The 20,224-nt window shown below is 43.7% G+C and overlaps 1 protein-coding gene across 1 annotated transcript; it reads right to left on the bottom strand.

Annotated features, from left to right (window-relative positions):
- Positions 1–2,222: 2,222 nt before the first annotated feature.
- Positions 2,223–19,356, bottom strand: LOC146548236 (ribonuclease inhibitor-like). Its single transcript, XM_085265042.1, has 7 exons — positions 19,292–19,356; positions 18,674–18,847; positions 10,652–10,828; positions 8,368–8,544; positions 5,816–5,992; positions 3,264–3,440; positions 2,223–2,588 (listed from the first exon to the last, which is right to left on the bottom strand). Exons 1-7 carry the CDS (start codon positions 19,354–19,356, stop codon positions 2,579–2,581), a joined length of 957 nt encoding a protein of 318 aa, XP_085121168.1. The 3' UTR covers positions 2,223–2,578.
- Positions 19,357–20,224: the final 868 nt, after the last annotated feature.

Genomic DNA, 20,224 nt, shown 5'->3' with positions numbered 1-20,224 from the left:
GGTCGGGTAGGCGGGAAGTGAGCGGCTGTGACGGTCTGGCCTTCAGATCCGCGTCACCGCTGTCTCGGTGGAGTTTAATAAACTCAGCCGTCTGCTCCTTGCTGTCTAAAATCTAACAGGACAGAGGAGTAAACTCTCGACCGTCTCACACTTCTGTTTAATCACTTTTCTGTTTGACGTTTATTCAGCTGTGTGAAAACTGTAACTTCAGCCAAACCAAACAAACAACACTGAAAAAGCCAAACGATAACATTTTTACGTGATCTAAGTGACTTATATATCATGTTTAAACCTGAACAGCCAAAGGCCGTGGGGGTCCAAAAACGATGTGCCGGGAGTCCGCTGTTCTCGCCGGCTCTAATGACCCTCGACCTCCCGGTTAGCTATCCAGATGGTGGGTAACAGACGTCTCCAAAAAACGTCAGAGCACTTTTGCAAATATGTGATATCTTGACAAACCGAGCAGATATTTGAAGTTTACACTCCTACATTCTCAAACAGGAGCCCCAGCAGAGATGGATGGCTGGCGCGGCTCTCCGGAGCCCCCAGTCAGAGCAGATGCAGGGCCAGCAGGTGTGGAGACCTCTGGCTGAGGCAGACTTGAAGTTCCAGTTAGTGTCCGATGTCCCAGAAACACTCAGGTGCTCACTGAGCAATCTCTTGAGGCCAACACTCACAAAATCAAACCGTCTTTGAGCCTTTGTGGGAACATTTACCGTCTCTGCTGGAAAGGTGGAAACATCTGGGAGATGCAGCCTTAACACACTGGGCTTCACAAGTCCTTGGAGGCAGCTCACTAAACTCAGGGATGCAGACAAAATCAGCACTTGCAGGAACACAATGTGCCCTCTCACAATGAGCTTGGAAGCATAAACTGAGTTTTCCTCACTGACTGTTTTAGACAGGATTGTGGGAGCAACACAAAAAGCAGCTTCAGCTGGAAACACACAGTTTAGTGTCTTTGCTGCTCGCTTTAAGTCACAATAAACAGGAAACTCATTGTGTCTCATGTCAGAATCACTCATATACAGGAAAGGAAGAGGCGGAGCTTATTTCCTGCAGGGAGAGGTTAGCAGTCTGTGTCTTTCTCATTTCTGACTCCTAAAGAGCTGAAAAACACAGGCTGTTATTGGCTGGCTGACACTGGGATTAATGTCCTTGAAGCCAGCAGTCTTTAATGTCCAGGTTCAGAACGGGCAGGTGAAAAACAGTCCTTTATGTCCTCTGATGTTCAATAAACTGTCCTGATTACTGAGGGAGCAGAGAAAGTGTCTCCATCACTCACCACAGCTGGATGCTCTGAAATCCTGGAATCCAGCTGTGGAGAGGAGCGCCGGCGGCGTGGACGCAGTTTAGTAATCAGGGAACGGGAGACAGGAGGGAAACACAGCTGGGACCAATTACACACACGAGACAGGAAACAGTAACACAGGACTGTCAAAGTAAAACAGGAAATATAACACAGAGTCCAAAGTAAGGAGACGTGGGACACAGTGAAGACACAGAAACAGAAACCAGAACTATAATCACAAAACAAACTCAGAAACATAAAGAGTGAATCAGCTGATTCAGTGTTTGTGACAAAAACATGGATCCTGGTTAATAACTTTTATTTGTTTGTTTCTGTATTATTTTGTGTATCGTTCTTATGAGCTGTTGTTTTGTCAGTGAAATATTATTTCATTGTTTTAAGCTTTTTGTTGACTTTGAAGTGCTTAAGTTGATATTTTTGAACATTTAATTTGTTCGATTATTGTCGAGTCGATAAAACTGTCAAACGCACAGCTGCTTCCAGCACGGCCGGAGGAGAGGTGGCCGAGCAGACGCACAACACACACAGCTCACAGGTTTGCATTTCTAGATATTGCAGATGTTGCAGAAATTGAGAGTAAAGAACTCAGAGATCCAGCGCTGTCTCCTGCCCCTTATTTATACACCACAACACAACGACAGGCGTAACTCACACAAACGGGTAACATGAGGCTCAGATGCTTTGGACGTGTTCACATATACTGGACACAGAATGATGAAGATGGAGCTGCAGGAAGGAGGAAAAGAGGAAAAACACAGAAAAGATTCACAGATGTGGTGAAAAAGGACACGACAGCTTCTGTTTGTTAGTTTGGTTTTTCTTTATTTGGTAAAGATTCAGAAATAAAGAGAAGATCACATGTTTGAATATTATATTAACGTTCTGTAATTACAACAAGTTGTAAAATCTTTCCAGAGTGAGACAGAGACTGTGCAGAGACTGTAGAAGGACAGAGCAGCAGCAGAGCAGTCCAGATACACTGATGATCCTCTGTCAGATCCAGAGGGACACACAGGGCTGATGCTGGACTCTACATTGTGTCTGACAGTGGAGCTGTTCTCAGAGCAGTTCACTCTGCAGCACTGACAGTCATCTGCACTTCATTCCTCTGTCAGTCACTGCTGGATGAAGCTCTCCTCTCCACCTCCCAGTAACATGGCCCAGTCAGAGCGTCTCTACACACAAGCTGCTGCTGCTTCAACCTCTCTGGATCATCAGGACACAGCTGCTCCTCTCTCAGCACACACACCGTCCTGTTTACCATCATCACCTCCACCTGCAGAGAGAAGGAGGAAGAGCAGAGGAGATAAACGAGTGTTTCCAGAGACTCTTCATCAGCTGTCAGTCAGTGATGCAGCACATCCAGTATAAAGAGCAGCAGGGACGTCAGTGCTGGGACTGTACTAGGACTCATTGTTGCTTCACTTTTTCTAATCTTTGGATTTTTATTGAAGTTGCTGAAAATGTTTTTCCCTCCTAGTTTGAGTTTGGACTTTCATTCATTAGAAGAACCTTGGTGTGTCCACTCTGAGCTCTGTAGGAACCCCAACAACAAGCCCAACAATCCAGATGGACGGTTCCAGCTGTTAACTGGAGGAATTCCATCCAAACATCTGCTCTCACTAAATTCTTCCTCACCTACAGACTGTGTTCTTCACTGCTTTAAACTTGGAAATCAATGCAGTCATTGGTCTGCGTGCTGCTTTGTTCAGAGAGCTGATTGGCTGTTGACAGTGTTTGATCAGAGCGTGTCAGCCGTTACTATGGTGACCATAAAGGTGAGAAACAGGAAGTGTTTGTGTCCAATCCTGAAGCCTGTCACCGTTCTCCTCTCACAGCTTCACTGAGAAGCTGCAGCTTTACAGGAAACACTGGATCTTTGTTTCATACTGACTGTGTTTAGTACAACACTGCTGACAGCACCACCCACTCACTCCATCACTCTACTGACCTCAGAGTCTCCAGTCTGTAGTCTGGACTCTTCTTAAGATCAGACAGCTGCTTCACATCTGGATCCTTCAGGTTGTAGTTGTAGCTCAGGTCCAGCTCTCTCAGATGGGAGGGGTTGGACTTCAGTGCTGCTGCCAGATAATCACAGCTGATCTTTGACAAACCACAGTTCATCAATCTGTATAAATAATGAAAGATGTAAGTTTATTAGACAAAGTGCTTGAAATCATTCGGTGTTTCATCATCTGTTCAGAGCTGAAGAAGGTTCAGAATGTAGAAGTTTAGAAAATGGAAACTCCAAACAGCTGAAGCCAACAGGAAGCAGCTTCAAACAGGAAACTGTGCAGAGTTTCAGACTATATGTCCTGATGCAGCCAGTTGGATTTTGGAGATTTGAATCTCTGTTCTGTGACTAAGTCCTTGAATCATTTCTTCCAGTTGGTCCAACAAGACAGACTAAGTATTGGACATGTGTTGTGGCTCCATCAGGGGAGCTTCTAAATGTGATGTGATGGCCCCTCTGGGTCTGTCAGGTCACAGCACTGAAGAGAGCTCAAACTGGGCACACAGTTGTTCCAGTCTGGACCAAAGACTCTATACTGGGACTGAGGGACTGCTTTGACTGCACCCACTGGGACTTTTGAAAGGCTCATGTTCTCACTTAGATCATCGATTTCTACTGACATTTCTTTCTGGGAAAAATGGGGATTACTTTGGAAACAGGAAGTATTTTCCCCAATAAGCAGCCCTGGATTAGTAAATCACTCCAACATGTTCTCAGGCAGAAGAAGCTGTCTTGTTATGAGGGAGAGAAGAAAAAGATTGAGGCACAGAAACCTGTTGAAAGAGAGATAAAGCAGCTAAAATCAGGTGTAAAAGTAAAGCAGAGGATGAGCTGAATAAAGGACACTCAAGGCTGGCTTGGAAAGGAATGAAGTCCATGGTGGGGATGCAGAACAAGGAGCAAAGATGAATGTGATGCTGAATCAGCAGAAGACTTGGACTCATTTGATTCCAGCTTTGATATCATTGATTTCAATGAAGAGCTTTGTGATTGTAGCAAAGGGCTGGTAGCTCTGAGAGTCCCACTGATGAGGTGTTTGTGTGGAAATCTCTTAGTGGGACCAAAGAGAGAAAAAGCCCTGGTCCTGATGCTGTGGGAGGGAAATGATTGAAGTGTGCTGTGAGGAACTGACTGGGAGATTTTCACACATTTTCCAGTCCTCCTTGGAACAACAGGAAGTTCCCAGCATATGGAAACAAAGGTTAAGTGTCCTATGGCACTCAGTGATGATGGTGCTGTGGCCCCACCACCTCCACCTCTTTGTAAAGGAACTAACTGTAATCTGAAGCTTCAAATGGAACTAAGACTTCCTCCACTAGGTGGCAGTGTCTGATGAGAAAGTGTTAGTGGAGCTGGCCTGGAGTCAGAAACAGGAAGATGCAGGATTTGGGCTGAAATGGGCAAAAGAGGTTAGCACTAGTGCCTTAGAGCAAGAAGGTTGTAGGTTGAAGCTTGTTGGTCAGCTGGGCCTTTCTGTGGAGGTTGGATGTTCTCCCACAGTCCAATGAAATGCTGCTTAGGTTCATTGGTGCTTCTACATTGGCTGTAGGTGTGGATGTGAGGGAGTGCTTCTCTGTCGCTCTCTGTTGGCCCTGTGATGGACTGCTCACCTGTGCAGGTGGACCACGCCTCTTGCCCTATGACAGCTAGGGCACAGGCTGCAGCCCTGTGAGCCTAAGCTGAATAAACAGTTAGCAAAAATGATCCATAGATGGCCTGAAATCCCCCAGTTAGCAGTTTGGTAGATAGCTATGACATGCTAATCCCATCCAGCAGCTGTATTCTACCTGTAAGCTGATCCCTGCTGAGCCAAAGCACTTTTTCATATACAAATTACAACCTTTAATAGAAACCTATTGGTCAGCATCTTATTAGCCTGCTGTTAGCTTCATTCCACAGAAAACTGAGAGAAACTAACAGAGTTGATAAAGAATAAAGAGAAATGTGCTGATTTAAAGCCTTTGAAGTGCTTCAGATGATCTCTGTCCACTTCTGTCCACTCATTCATTCATGTAAGCTTTCTAATGCAGCTTTGATCTTCACAGTCTGCTTGATGAAACTCATTCTAACCCTGAATGTCAGAGTGTTCCTCCTTCTCTTTCCCATCATTCATGCTGGCAGTGGAGGAGATTTGGATGTTGGACTGTGTTTTGGATGATGTGTGTATGTTTGTGTTGGACTGCTGTCTGTAAAGCAAACGCACATTTTGCTTTGGATTTCAGTGTCACACAGACTTTAAGGTGCAATGAAGAGTTTGAGAGTTTCACAGTGAATTTTCCAGTGGAGGATTTTTCTTCTTCTTTGAAGGTTTGAAATGTGAACATTGTTCTGCTGCAGTCAATGGACTAAACCAGAGAAGAAGAAAACAGACTTTACCATGAAGATCCTCAGTGTGGATCAGTATAATATCAGCCTGATGTCTGCAGTTTAGTGTCAGCACAACTTTCACATCATATTCATCTCAGCACAACTAAAACATGCTGACTGACCTCAGAGTTTCAAGTTTACATCCTGGACTCTCCAGGAAACCACACAGATGCTTCACTCCTGGATCCTGCAGCTTGTAGTTCCTGCTCAGGTCCAGCTGTCTCAGATGGGAGGGGTTGGACTTCAGTGCTGCTGCCAGATAATCACAGCTGATCTCTGACAAACCACAGTATTTCAATCTGTATAAAGAATGAAAGATGTAAGTTTATTAGACAAAGTGCTTGAAATCATTCAGTGTTTCATCATCTGTTCAGAGCTGAAGAAGGTTCAGAATGTAGAAGTTTAGAAAATGGAAACTCCAAACAGCTGAAGCCAACAGGAAGCAGCTTCAAACAGGAAACTGTGCAGAGTTTCAGACTATATGTCCTGATGCAGCCAGTTGGATTTTGGAGATTTGAATCTCTGTTCTGTGACTAAGTCCTTGAATCATTTCTTCCAGTTGGTCCAACAAGACAGACTAAGTATTGGACATGTGTTGTGGCTCCATCAGGGGAGCTTCTAAATGTGATGTGATGGCCCCTCTGGGTCTGTCAGGTCACAGCACTGAAGAGAGCTCAAACTGGGCACACAGTTGTTCCAGTCTGGACCAAAGACTCTATACTGGGACTGAGGGACTGCTTTGACTGCACCCACTGGGACTTTTGAAAGGCTCATGTTCTCACTTAGATCATCGATTTCTACTGACATTTCTTTCTGGGAAAAATGGGGATTACTTTGCAAACAGGAAGTATTTTCCCCAATAAGCAGCCCTGGATTAGTAAATCACTCCAACATGTTCTCAGGCAGAAGAAGCTGTCTTGTTATGAGGGAGAGAAGAAAAAGATTGAGGCACAGAAACCTGTTGAAAGAGAGATAAAGCAGCTAAAATCAGGTGTAAAAGTAAAGCAGAGGATGAGCTGAATAAAGGACACTCAAGGCTGGCTTGGAAAGGAATGAAGTCCATGGTGGGGATGCAGAACAAGGAGCAAAGATGAATGTGATGCTGAATCAGCAGAAGACTTGGACTCATTTGATTCCAGCTTTGATATCATTGATTTCAATGAAGAGCTTTGTGATTGTAGCAAAGGGCTGGTAGCTCTGAGAGTCCCACTGATGAGGTGTTTGTGTGGAAATCTCTTAGTGGGACCAAAGAGAGAAAAAGCCCTGGTCCTGATGCTGTGGGAGGGAAATGATTGAAGTGTGCTGTGAGGAACTGACTGGGAGATTTTCACACATTTTCCAGTCCTCCTTGGAACAACAGGAAGTTCCCAGCATATGGAAACAAAGGTTAAGTGTCCTATGGCACTCAGTGATGATGGTGCTGCGGCCCCACCACCTCCACCTCTTTGTAAAGGAACTAACTGTAATCTGAAGCTTCAAATGGAACTAAGACTTCCTCCACTAGGTGGCAGTGTCTGATGAGAAAGTGTTAGTGGAGCTGGCCTGGAGTCAGAAACAGGAAGATGCAGGATTTGGGCTGAAATGGGCAAAAGTGGTTAGCACTAGTGCCTTAGAGCAAGAAGGTTGTAGGTTGAAGCTTGTTGGTCAGCTGGGCCTTTCTGTGGAGGTTGGATGTTCTCCCACAGTCCAATGAAATGCTGCTTAGGTTCATTGGTGCTTCTACATTGGCTGTAGGTGTGGATGTGAGGGAGTGCTTCTCTGTCGCTCTCTGTTGGCCCTGTGATGGACTGCTCACCTGTGCAGGTGGACCACGCCTCTTGCCCTATGACAGCTAGGGCACAGGCTGCAGCCCTGTGAGCCTAAGCTGAATAAACAGTTAGCAAAAATGATCCATAGATGGCCTGAAATCCCCCAGTTAGCAGTTTGGTAGATAGCTATGACATGCTAATCCCATCCAGCAGCTGTATTCTACCTGTAAGCTGATCCCTGCTGAGCCAAAGCACTTTTTCATATACAAATTACAACCTTTAATAGAAACCTATTGGTCAGCATCTTATTAGCCTGCTGTTAGCTTCATTCCACAGAAAACTGAGAGAAACTAACAGAGTTGATAAAGAATAAAGAGAAATGTGCTGATTTAAAGCCTTTGAAGTGCTTCAGATGATCTCTGTCCACTTCTGTCCACTCATTCATTCATGTAAGCTTTCTAATGCAGCTTTGATCTTCACAGTCTGCTTGATGAAACTCATTCTAACCCTGAATGTCAGAGTGTTCCTCCTTCTCTTTCCCATCATTCATGCTGGCAGTGGAGGAGATTTGGATGTTGGACTGTGTTTTGGATGATGTGTGTATGTTTGTGTTGGACTGCTGTCTGTAAAGCAAACGCACATTTTGCTTTGGATTTCAGTGTCAGACAGACTTTAAGGTGGAACGAAGAGTTTGAGAGTTTCACAGTGAATTTTCCAGTGGAGGATTTTTCTTCTTCTTTGAAGGTTTGAAATGTGAACATTGTTCTGCTGCAGTCAATGGACTAAACCAGAGAAGAAGAAAACAGACTTTACCATGAAGATCCTCAGTGTGGATCAGTATAATATCAGCCTGATGTCTGCAGTTTAGTGTCAGCACAACTTTCACATCATATTCATCTCAGCACAACTAAAACATGCTGACTGACCTCAGAGTTTCAAGTTTACATCCTGGACTCTCCAGGAAACCACACAGATGCTTCACTCCTGGATCCTGCAGCTTGTAGTTCCTGCTCAGGTCCAGCTCTCTCAGATGGGAGGGGTTGGACTTCAGTGCTGCTGCCAGATAATCACAGCTGATCTCTGACAAACCACAGTCCATCAATCTGTATAAAGAATGAAAGATGTAAGTTTATTAGACAAAGTGCTTGAAATCATTCAGTGTTTCATCATCTGTTCAGAGCTGAAGAAGGTTCAGAATGTAGAAGTTTAGAAAATGGAAACTCCAAACAGCTGAAGCCAACAGGAAGCAGCTTCAAACAAACACAACAAGAGAAAAAACTCTGAATGTTTCACATTAAAGTCGTACATTTCTCATAAAAACAGGACAAAGACTTGAAAAAGTCGTGTTTTTCCTTCCAGGAACCACATGGCTTCACTTTTAAAGGTGAAGTGTGACAGAAATGGACATATTTGAAGTCCAACACCTTTTTCCAGTCACATTATTAAAGCAGACAAACTACAAGCTCATTTTCATTCCAACAAGTCATCTTCTGACCTGGACTAACAACACTGGTCTCTATGTGCAGCTGGCTGTGAGACCAGTGCTCAGGGAGCGTCTACAAAGTGCAACACTGAAAGAACATCACACACTCATTTGCTTCCAGCACTTTCACACAAACATCTACTGTCATTATTGTCACCAAACTCTGTGGATCCTTTATTGCAAATTCAAATGGGATCAAATGGTCAGACAAAAGAGGGTTATGAGGAAATATGATGAAATGTTGTGTATTAGCAGCAAGTTATTGAATCTTTTTCCTCAAAAACCAAACAAAATGATTGACAAACATGTTTTTACAAACTCAGTGTTGGACTTGGATCAGCAGGATAAGCTGATGTTTAAAGGCATTTGAGTCTCGCTGTATGAGAGTCCAGTTCTTACTCAATATTTATGGATGATGTTCTTTCAGTGTTGCACTTTGTAGACGCTCCCTGAGCCTCGCAGCCAGCTGCACATGGACCAGCTGACATTACCCAGCATTAGAGGCGGCTGTAAAAAATTCATGTTCCCATTTAAATGGTTTTAATTTGAATAAAACGATGTTGATTCATTCAATCCTGAATCGATGTTTAATATAAATGTATTTTGCCAGAATCTCAGGTTAAAGCTCACAAACTATTTCAACAAGCAGCAAACAGATAAAACAGTAAATGAGCGCAGCTAAACACACAAAGATGGAAACACAGAGCGTGGATCGTTCACTCGACGGCACGTACACGGACACGCCGTCGGGGCTGAAAGTGGACAGCTCACAGATCCTGAAGCTGCAGGTTTCATCTGTCTCCAACCAAAACTGAGTGAAGCAGCAGCAAAAGAAGATCCAAACTCTGCTTCACGTTTGATCAATATGCTCATGAATTCTCTCTGACTTTGGCTGTTCCTGCCTGCACAGCTCTCTCTCTCTCAGTGTACTCCAAGAACAGCTTCAAACATCTGTTTCTGCATCATTCACTGTTTATTAGCCACCAGTCTGCTGTTGTGTTCAGTGCTGTCGGCCTCTGACAGTAAAGCCTCATTTCTGCTGTTCCATGGAAACTTTTTAAAATGATGACAGATTACAAACTCTCAGCTGTGTCTGTAATCAAACCTCTGTAACTTTGCTTCACTTCAGCAGCATCAGCTCATGTTCACATGTTGCTTCATGGTTTGCTTCAGTTTTTGATCGACTGCAGAATATTTTGAAGGTTATCTGCTATAAAAAGCCAGAAGAGGAAAATCTGCTTCATGTGTTTCTGTTTGATCCTCAGTGACTTTGACACAAAGGCCTCTGCTGTGATGATCACACCTCTGATCAAGTCTCACAGTGTCACAACTGATAAATGATCAGAGTTAGAATATTTCTGACTGTCTGCTGTGTGCCGTGACCTTTGACCCTCTAAAGACAGTCAGCTGTGGATTATTCATTGTTGTGTCTGATACTTAGAACTGTGAGGAAGAAGCTACACAGTTAATCAGGGTCCCCTCTCTCTGAATCAGGAAAGGTGGGCAGGCCGCGTGTGGGCCGCGGGCCATACGTTGAGTATCACTGTTTGAAATGTGAACATTGTTCTGCTGCAGTCAATGGACTAAACCAGAGAAGAAGAAAACAGACTTTACCATGAAGATCCTCAGTGTGGATCAGTATAATATCAGCCTGATGTCTGCAGTTTAGTGTCAGCACAACTTTCACATCATATTCATCTCAGCACAACTAAAACATGCTGACTGACCTCAGAGTTTCAAGTTTACATCCTGGACTCTCCAGGAAACCACACAGATGCTTCACTCCTGGATCCTGCAGCTTGTAGTTGTCGCTCAGGTCCAGCTGTCTCAGATGGGAGGGGTTGGACTTCAGTGCTGCTGCCAGATAATCACAGCTGATCTCTGACAAACCACAGTCCATCAATCTGTATAAAGAATGAAAGATGTAAGTTTATTAGACAAAGTGCTTGAAATCATTCAGTGTTTCATCATCTGTTCAGAGCTGAAGAAGGTTCAGAATGTAGAAGTTTAGAAAATGGAAACTCCAAACAGCTGAAGCCAACAGGAAGCAGCTTCAAACAAACACAACAAGAGAAAAAACTCTGAATGTTTCACATTAAAGTCGTACATTTCTCATAAAAACAGGACAAAGACTTGAAAAAGTCGTGTTTTTCCTTCCAGGAACCACATGGCTTCACTTTTAAAGGTGAAGTGTGACAGAAATGGACATATTTGAAGTCCAACACCTTTTTCCAGTCACATTATTAAAGCAGACAAACTACAAGCTCATTTTCATTCCAACAAGTCATCTTCTGACCTGGACTAACAACACTGGTCTCTATGTGCAGCTGGCTGTGAGACCAGTGCTCAGGGAGCGTCTACAAAGTGCAACACTGAAAGAACATCACACACTCATTTGCTTCCAGCACTTTCACACAAACATCTACTGTCATTATTGTCACCAAACTCTGTGGATCCTTTATTGCAAATTCAAATGGGATCAAATGGTCAGACAAAAGAGGGTTATGAGGAAATATGATGAAATGTTGTGTATTAGCAGCAAGTTATTGAATCTTTTTCCTCAGAAACCAAACAAAATGATTGACAAACATGTTTTTACAAACTCAGTGTTGGACTTGGATCAGCAGGATAAGCTGATGTTTAAAGGCATTTGAGTCTCGCTGTATGAGAGTCCAGTTCTTACTCAATATTTATGGATGATGTTCTTTCAGTGTTGCACTTTGTTTGGCACAAAATGAAATTATTTGGCCTCTCAGATGCTTTTAGAGATTCCCAAATGACTGATGATGACATCTCTGGGGTCTGATTGATAGAAAAAAAATGTCTTTGAGACCTTTTGTAACTGACAAACTCTTCATCTGCTAACAACACTGAGTTGAATCTCCATGACTGATAGTTGGAGCAGGCATCAGGAATACACATTGAAAAAACAAGAGGAGAAATCACCAGAGTCTTATAATCACATTCTGTAACTAAAGGGAGACGTTTTTCTATACAAATATATGTTTTATGGACATTAGAAAAAAAAAGAGTATTGATGTGAAGCAGGATTATGAAATCTCCATACATCAGCCAGCCCATAATTATCAAGAAAGCTCTGAATGACGCATGCTGAGTTTGGACTAAGTGTACTTTTGTGTGAACTGTGGTCCATAGCAGATAATGAGCAGTTTAGGTCTCCCTCAAAGATGATATTATGTGATGACATATTGGGGAGCCGCGCAAAGACATTAGTGAAAAATCTGTGATCGTCCCAATTAGAGGCGTAGATATTTGCTAAGATCAAATGAAAACCATAAACTATATTTTCTGCACTTAAAATCCTGTAATTTTCTCATAAATCGACAGTGCGCCTTATGGATGAATTCTGGTTGTGCTTACTGACCTCGAACCGATTTTATGTGCTACACGGCGCTCAGAAACCTTTCAAAAGATGTTTTGGTACGACTTTGCTCAGCTACGAGGCCGCACCGCTTGATGGATTGTTGGAGCATTACAGCTACGAGGAGCCTCGCGGAGTGATACGTACTCTGCTTCAACGTAATATTACTGTATTGAGTGTGTATAAGGACCATAAATGGCACCTGTAAGAGACACGGTTACAAAGAGGATTTCAAACTCCAGGCTGTCAGTCACGCAGTAGAACCTGGGAACAGAGCAGCTGCTTCAGCGTCTGTTTACATTTTGACTGCACGATTGTGAGCTTTTTGTTATGCACAAACACAACATTGTTTTCTTTTATTTATGGAGCATTATTATTTAATAAATGCTGATCATTTATTTCTGAGTAATTGTTTCATGTACATCTACGCTGTATGTTAATAAATGTGCCTGTGTGAGATTTGGGACACAGCTTTGACTAAGAACTTGTTCGAACTTTCTGGCTTTAAAAATATCGAGATATATATCGTATATCGCCATCCAGCTAAAGAATATCGAGATATGAACTTTGGGTCATATCGCCCAGTCGTAATATTGCAATAGGTTGTCCGTTAAACTCAAGCGGGGCTTGGGCCCTGGCACGGCGTAGCCACACAATCCTGGTAGTAGTGACGCTCGGCTATGACGGCGTGCGGGTTACCAGCTGGCTTTCTCAGGATAGGGCTCCTGTGTGAGCGGTCGACAATAACGTCTTTATCCATACCCAGCACTTCACGTAGTAGCACGGATACGGCCGTGGAGGAGCTCGAGTCCAGGCCCTCTGGGATCCCTATGATGTGGATGTTAGCTCTCCGCTTCCTGCCTTCATCACATTTATCCTTCAGGTCAGACAGCTCCTCCTTCATACTCTCTACTGTAGACTGCAGGGTGGTCACCTCATCGCTCCACATTGACAGCCCATCCTCAGCTTCTTTCACTGTAACCTTTACTCCATCAACTTTGCCGCACGTCGCCGCCATGCTGTTAGCGATCTCATTTCTCAGTCCTTGCACGTCAGCCCTTATATTGTCAAAATCTTCTTTCAATGCATTTCTGACTTCTTCTTTTAACAGCGTACTAATGTCCTCTTTAATGGATTGAAGAAGCTCCAGTTTTAGAGCAGTAGGATCCACATCACGCGCGTCTGTTGAGTCTGCTCTTCAGCGGCCGTAGAGCTGGACGCTGCCCTTTGGCCATCATCGATACTCTCGCCCGAGATCGCACCGGGGCTAAAATATTCACCTGCTCAGCTGTTTTTGATCAGTTTGAGCCTGTGTGGTTTGATCAGGTGGAGGAACGATGTGATGCTATAAAGACATCATCTTGTCCAAATGAAGTTGTTCCAACACGTGTTTAAAAAGATTTTAAAGGTTGTTGGTTCCGACATCTTAGCGATTTTTAACAGCAGTCTTAGTTCAGGTGTTGTACAGCCTGTTTGAAACATGCTGTTGTACAGCCTGTACTAAAAACCTGATCTGGATCCTCTGTCCGCTCAAACTTCAGGCCTATTTCAAAGCTTCCCTTCCTGTCGAAGATTTTGTAAAAGATTATATTTGTTCAGCTGCAATCTGTTGTAAAGGTTTCAGTCTGGTTTTAAAGCTCTTCACAGCACTGAAACTGCACTTTGGAAAGTTCTTAATGATCTTTTATCAGCCACTGATCAGGAGACTCCGCTGTGCTTTTGGATCTGACCGCTGCGTTGACCACAGCATCTTGACCTCACCATTGGAGCATGGCGGCATCAAGGGCGCTCTATTAGACTGGTTCAGCTCTTTTATTAAATCGCATTATTACATTTGGGGCTTATATTTGACGGCAATTTGAAAAACAGCTGAGCTCAGTTGTACAGCGGTCTTTCTTCAAACTGAGGCTTTTATCTAAGGTGAGATCATTTCTATCTTTTAAAAACCTTGAACGGGCGATCCACGTTTTCATGACGTCCCAGCTGGATTATTGTAACTCCTTATATGTTGGAGTTAGTGGGACCTGCCTGGCAAGACTGCAGCTGGTCCAGAAAGCTGCAGCTCGTCTTCTGACACAAGCTCAAAGACATTTATCGTCCCAACAACCACATATACGCTGGTCCCTCGCTGTAACACAGTTCACCTTTGGCGGCCTCGCTGTTTCGCTGATCTTTTTTGTGCAATTTTGCATGTTTTTGTTTTTTACAGCGCATTGTGTTCTGCGTCCTGATTGGCTGTAGACCATTGTCAGCCAATCTCGTGCCGTGTCTCCTGTACAGTACAGAATGTGTTCAAATTTACAGCAGTGTGACTCTGCAGTGCTGCACTGTATGTTTGTACGTTTTGTCCCCAACAAACAACAATGATGACGAGACGTTTTGCACCTGTGGTAGCAGCCAAAGGCAGAGGAAGATGCTGACCATCATAGTTTCAACAAGGAGGCAAAAAGGTTGTAACTGTCCACAACAAGAACATCGTAAGGATGGAGTCAGCTTTGGCTTTGTGGCTCAGTGACCGCAGGAAAAAGAACATCGTGCTGGACACCAACATTATCTGCAGAAAAACTCAAAAGCTTTATGAAACTTTACCTGACAGCGAGGAGCCCAGGCCATGGACGAGTGCTCCTCACACAGAAGCTCATTTAATGCCAGCAAAGGCTGATTTGACACGTTTCAGAAACACTTTGCTTTCACTCTTTAATAATGAACTTATTTTTCTATGAAGGTTTGAACTTTGTTTAAACAAGAGAGAAAAGTGTGAAAATGTTCATGCCTGTCTGAGAAAAGTGTAGAAAGTGTGCAGTGAGGGTTTAACTGCCTTAAAACTTCTATAATACTTGTAAAACATAAAGCTGCTACTTCATTCTGAGACTTATTTTTAGAACGTAACTCGATAAACGAGCGACCGCAGTACTGTATTGTGTTTATTTTGAAAACTCTCAACAGGATCTTCAGATTTATTTTGAAAGCTTTATCTGGAAAACACAAACACATAAGCAGGAAACAAAGAGCGTGATATGAAACGATAGACGTTTTCATATGGTCATCATATATACATCGTTCTATCGAACAGCCCCAGCTCCTGCTGTCAGTCTCTGTAAATCTGCTCTGAAAACACATTTGTATTCACTGGCTTTTAATACAGCATGAGAGTTATTTGATATTTGATGTGTGATATTAATATTAGGAGTTATTTTAATAGTTATCTTGGATTCTTGTACAGCACTGTGGTCAACGCTGCTGCTGTAATTAATGTGCTATAAACACATAAACAATCTGCAGTTAAACATCCAAAACTAAAGATGTGATCGCTGCCTTTAGAAAATGTGCTGATGCACAAGATATCAGCTCCATTAAGGTGGAATGTGGCCGTGTTAGAAACATGTTGGAAGAAGTTTGAAGCTGAAACTGTGAAGCTGAGAGTGAAAGAGCTCCAGCGTCTGTCACAGGAAACTTTCTTATTTCCACACTGATGAAAGCATCAAGCTTTGATTTCCTGCTGCTTTTATTGAGTCACACTGTGAAACTGAGCCACAGCTGAACCAGCATCCCTGTACAGCAGACACTTACAGCGCTTGGCTGCTTCCATTGAACCCTCTGCACAGAGCTTCAGTTTCCTCTTCTGGTCCCAAAGTGCAGAACAACAAGGTTTCAAACAGCTTCGTTCCAGCAGCATCAGCCACAGACATGCAGAGAGAATCCTTTGGTTGTGTTGTGTGTTTGCATATCTGCTGTGTTGCTTTGTGAGGATGGATCATCTCCTGCAGCTCCAGATAAACAAGCTGGACCTGAACCTGGTAGCTTCACTTAGAAGACACTTGTGACGGGAACGTGTGAGAAGTTTTGTGCAGACAAGTGTGGATTTAGAGTGTGGGACGAGCTCTCCACAGTCTTTGTGGAGATCCACATTCTGCATACTGCCTGTGAGAAGCTGCAGACATTTGTCCTCCAAATCCACTGAGCAGCTGCTCGTGGTGGTATTAGCTTCATGTGTGCGTGTTAGCATGAAGCCTCGGTCACACTCTGCTGTGGACACGTCACGGACAGCTGGACGCCTGATGGACGAGTCGTCCTTCCTGTTAAACTTCTTTGAGCATGAGAAGAGCATGAGAAGCTCAGTGGACACTGTTCAGGGTTTTAACTCTCGCTTTCACTTCAGCTTCACCAACAACAGCACAAGCAGAGCAGCCCACTGCCTGCATGGCTGGGACAGCGCCCCCTGGTGACTGTAAACCACTACAACATGTAGACGGCCGTCTGCAGGCTGGATGTAGCACCACCGCAGAGACGTGCTGCAGCTCTGTTTAGTTACCCAGCTGACAGCAGAGGCTGTAGTTTACTGTTACCAACATGGAAAACTGAAGCTTCACCAGCTGGAGCTACAGAGCTGGGGAACAAAGGAGACTGAGAGGCCAGAATGATGTGGGAGGAAACATCAAGAGCCTGTTTGAAAGGAGACACATGTGGATGCTGTGCCAGTCTGTGGTCTGTCAGAAGTCAGCTGAGTCACACTGCAAGAAGCTGCAGAATCTCAGAGGAGGAGATTTGGAAGTGTTTGTGGGACAAACTGGACTCAAAGAAAGAAGATGTTTGTGAAGTCTTTGGTGGAGGTGAGCAGTGTGAAGCAGAACACATGCAGATGAATCAGGAGGTCAGCATCAGTGTCTCCTTGTGGTGGACGGTAAAAGAATCAGAGCCAACGCTCCCGTCCACCCTCGGCATGAAGCAGTGCTGTTTCTGAAACAGGAGGACAAGTCCAGAGAAGACAGAGGAAGCAAAGATGAGGGTGGGACAGGACAGCAGGACTTCCTTCACACCTGCAGCTCCATCACACTGCTGTAGCTCCTCTTCATCACACATGTACCTGCAGCCTGTCTTCGAGTCCAGGAGTCACCTCCACACAGTGTAGAAGCCTCCTGTGCAGACCATGGAGTCCAGCCTCTGTCAGGGAAGTCGGCACTAAAGCCTGAAAGACTTCAATCTGTCTCTGCTCCACCCGAGAAAGACCAGCACCGTACTTGTTGTGCATTCAAGGAGGGAACATCAGCGCTGCATCGTGGGAACAACACTGCAGGAACAAAGACACAGCACGGCCGATGAAGGACGAGGACAAAGGAAAGGTGAGTGGGAAGACCCCGGTGGTGTGGACGGATCTGCAGGGGCTCCAAGACTGAGGAGCAGAGACGTCCATGTACCAGCTGAGGATGCTGCAGTGATCCAGGGAGCTCGGTCCAATCTGAGGCCGTGTGAACTACGTGGACCACAGTTTCTTCACAGACTTCAGCCACGTGAACATCTGGAGATCCAACAGTGTACGAGCTGTGAGCCATCAGCTGTTTCTCTCATCAGCTGCTGTAATGAGAGCTGCTGGAATCATCTCGAGCAGCAGGAAATCACTGATGTTGTTTCTAACCAAAGATATGGGACTGAGCTCCGCTGAGCTCCTTCTACTTTCATCCAGATAGAAACTGCTACAGTCTGCTGATTATTGCTTTGCCTCCATCACACGAGCTCTTTATCCTGTTCTTCACTCTCATTGGTTCTTTGTCTGCTTGTTTTTACAACAGTAGTCTTCTGATTGGTCAAAGGAGACAATCAGCTGTGACTAAATGTAGCTCCTACAGCAGTGATGGGAATAACTACTGAAGCTAATCCAGTATCAAAGCTCAGGAATCAGCAGCTCCCACCTCGTTTTCTTTCAACAACTATTTTTAGCTGCTGTGTTTTTGTGTTTCTGCAGACCTCAGACATCCTGCTGCTCTGGACAACTTTTTCATTCTTTTTTATCATTCTTTTGCTTTACTTTTATTATTATGTTATATGTATTAATATGTGAAACACTTATTCTTTGTGTTTTTGCTTTGCTCCTGTCAAACTGCTTTAATAAAATCTGCTGCAGTCTAAACTGTGGACGTTCCCTTTTTAACCCTTTGTGAAACAATAAAGGTTTAAATCTGAGTATTCATCTATGTTAGTGTTTAATGGGTCTGATAGGTTGCTTTGGCCTTTCCCAGTAATATCTTCCCTTGCAGTCTGTGGTCCAGGCTTCTAAAACCATCCCAGGTTAACAAGAACTACAATCTAGAGGAGAGCTGCCATAACAGGTGTGACTGATGAGATCTGACCTGCAAGGTTACTCAGGTTTGTTTGTATCAGGACAAGCAGGGAAGCCGCCTGGACGTCAAAGTAGTTAGAGCTGGGCGAGTGTCCTCACCCACATCAGCTTCACAACTCTGCATCATCTACTGAGTAAGACTCAGAGCATCAGAGATTAGAAGGTCTACAAAGAGCTGAACCAGACTTCCTGTATAAAGGTTTTAGTTCCACAGATCGACAGTGTCAGCACAACTAAAACGTGGAGACTGACCTCAGAGTTTCAATTTGATGTTGTGGATTCTCCAGAAGAACACACAGCTGCTTCACTCCTGAATCCTGAAGATTGTTGGAGCTCAGGTCCACCTCTCTGGGATACGAAGGGTTGAGCTTCAGCACTGCTTCCAGATAATCACAGCTGATCTCTGACAAATCACAGCGCTCCAATCTGTATAGAGAATGAAAGATGTAAGTTTATTAGACAAATTGCTTGAAATCATTCAGTGTTTCATCATCTGTTCAGAGCTGAAGAAGGTTCAGAATGTAGAAGTTTAGAAAATGGAAACTCCAAACAGCTGAAGCCAACAGGAAGCAGCTTCAAACAAACACAACAAGAGAAAAAACTCTGAATGTTTCACATTAAAGTCGATCATTTCTAACAAGAGTATCTTAAAGACAGCGTCACTGATGATCATCTTCTGCCCAGTAAACTTTGGTTTTCCTCATGTGAGTGTTAATGATGCACAAAGACTGTGAGTGCAAAGAGGGAGCGAGGAGGATGACACAGAGATGGTACAGGAGCATCAAGAACATTAAAGTCTGGCGACTAAATGCCTCACTCCTAAATGACTGGCAGTTTTTTGAGTTCATACATACTGAACTAAATACTTACTTGCAGTTGAACACAACTCCAGAGATATCGCCTTTAACCCTCTGGGATTGCGCCAAGGCATACATTAGAGGTCGCATAATATTATTTGCAAGTGCCAGGAAGAAAAGAAAAGAGGCTAGGCGGTGTGAATTGGAGGCCAAAATAAAACACCTAGAGCAACAACACAAAAAAGCACAGACAGCCAATTTGCTTTCCGATCTTAAAATGTTACGTAGTGAGCTTAATAGTTTAATGAACGTGAAAATTGAGGGCAATTTAAGATTCACTAAACAAAAGTACTATGAACAGGGTAGTAGGGCTAGTAGATTGCTGGCAATAAGACTCAGGAAACAGCAAACTTGTAATATGGTCCAAAAGTTGAAGTCAGATCAAACCCTAATTACTAAACCAAATCAAATTGCAAGTTGTTTTGCCAATTTTTTCGAGTCATTATATAAAAATTCAGATACATGTAAAGATAACAATACACTATCTGATTTGTTAGAAAAGATCAATTTAAAAACACTGCCAGAGTCTGTAGCAAAGGAGTTAGATGAACAAGAAATTTTACAGGTGATTTCAAACCTTAACACTTAAGAGGCTTAGCACTTAAAAAACTTAAGGACAAAGTCGCACCCTTATTACTGAAAGCTTACCACTGCGCTCTGGAGACTGGGACTATGAATTGAATTGAATTGAATGAATGCTTTATTGGCCATATGCAGGTTGCCCCGCAGAGGAATAGGACCCCTCCCCCCCGACTTACACACACAACAAAGACATCACATGGGAATACAGTCAGAGATCGGCAGCGTTACAGAAAAAAAAAAAAAAACTGAAAAAGTACACAACAATGGGAAAAGTACATGAGGAAAAAAAGAGACCTCTTCTCACGCTGGGCACCTATGGGAGGACAGCATGAGAACAGGAAACAAAAAAACTCCTCTGCACAGA

Source organism: Mchenga conophoros, linkage group LG23, assembly GCF_057382185.1.
Source record: "Mchenga conophoros isolate Kocher_MC1m ecotype Shallow Benthic linkage group LG23, M_conophoros_male_GT1.1, whole genome shotgun sequence".
In the NCBI taxonomy this organism is placed as follows: Eukaryota; Metazoa; Chordata; class Actinopteri; order Cichliformes; family Cichlidae; genus Mchenga; species Mchenga conophoros.
Note: the sequence above shows the minus strand (reverse complement) of the source record. Positions and strands in the feature narration are given on the sequence as shown.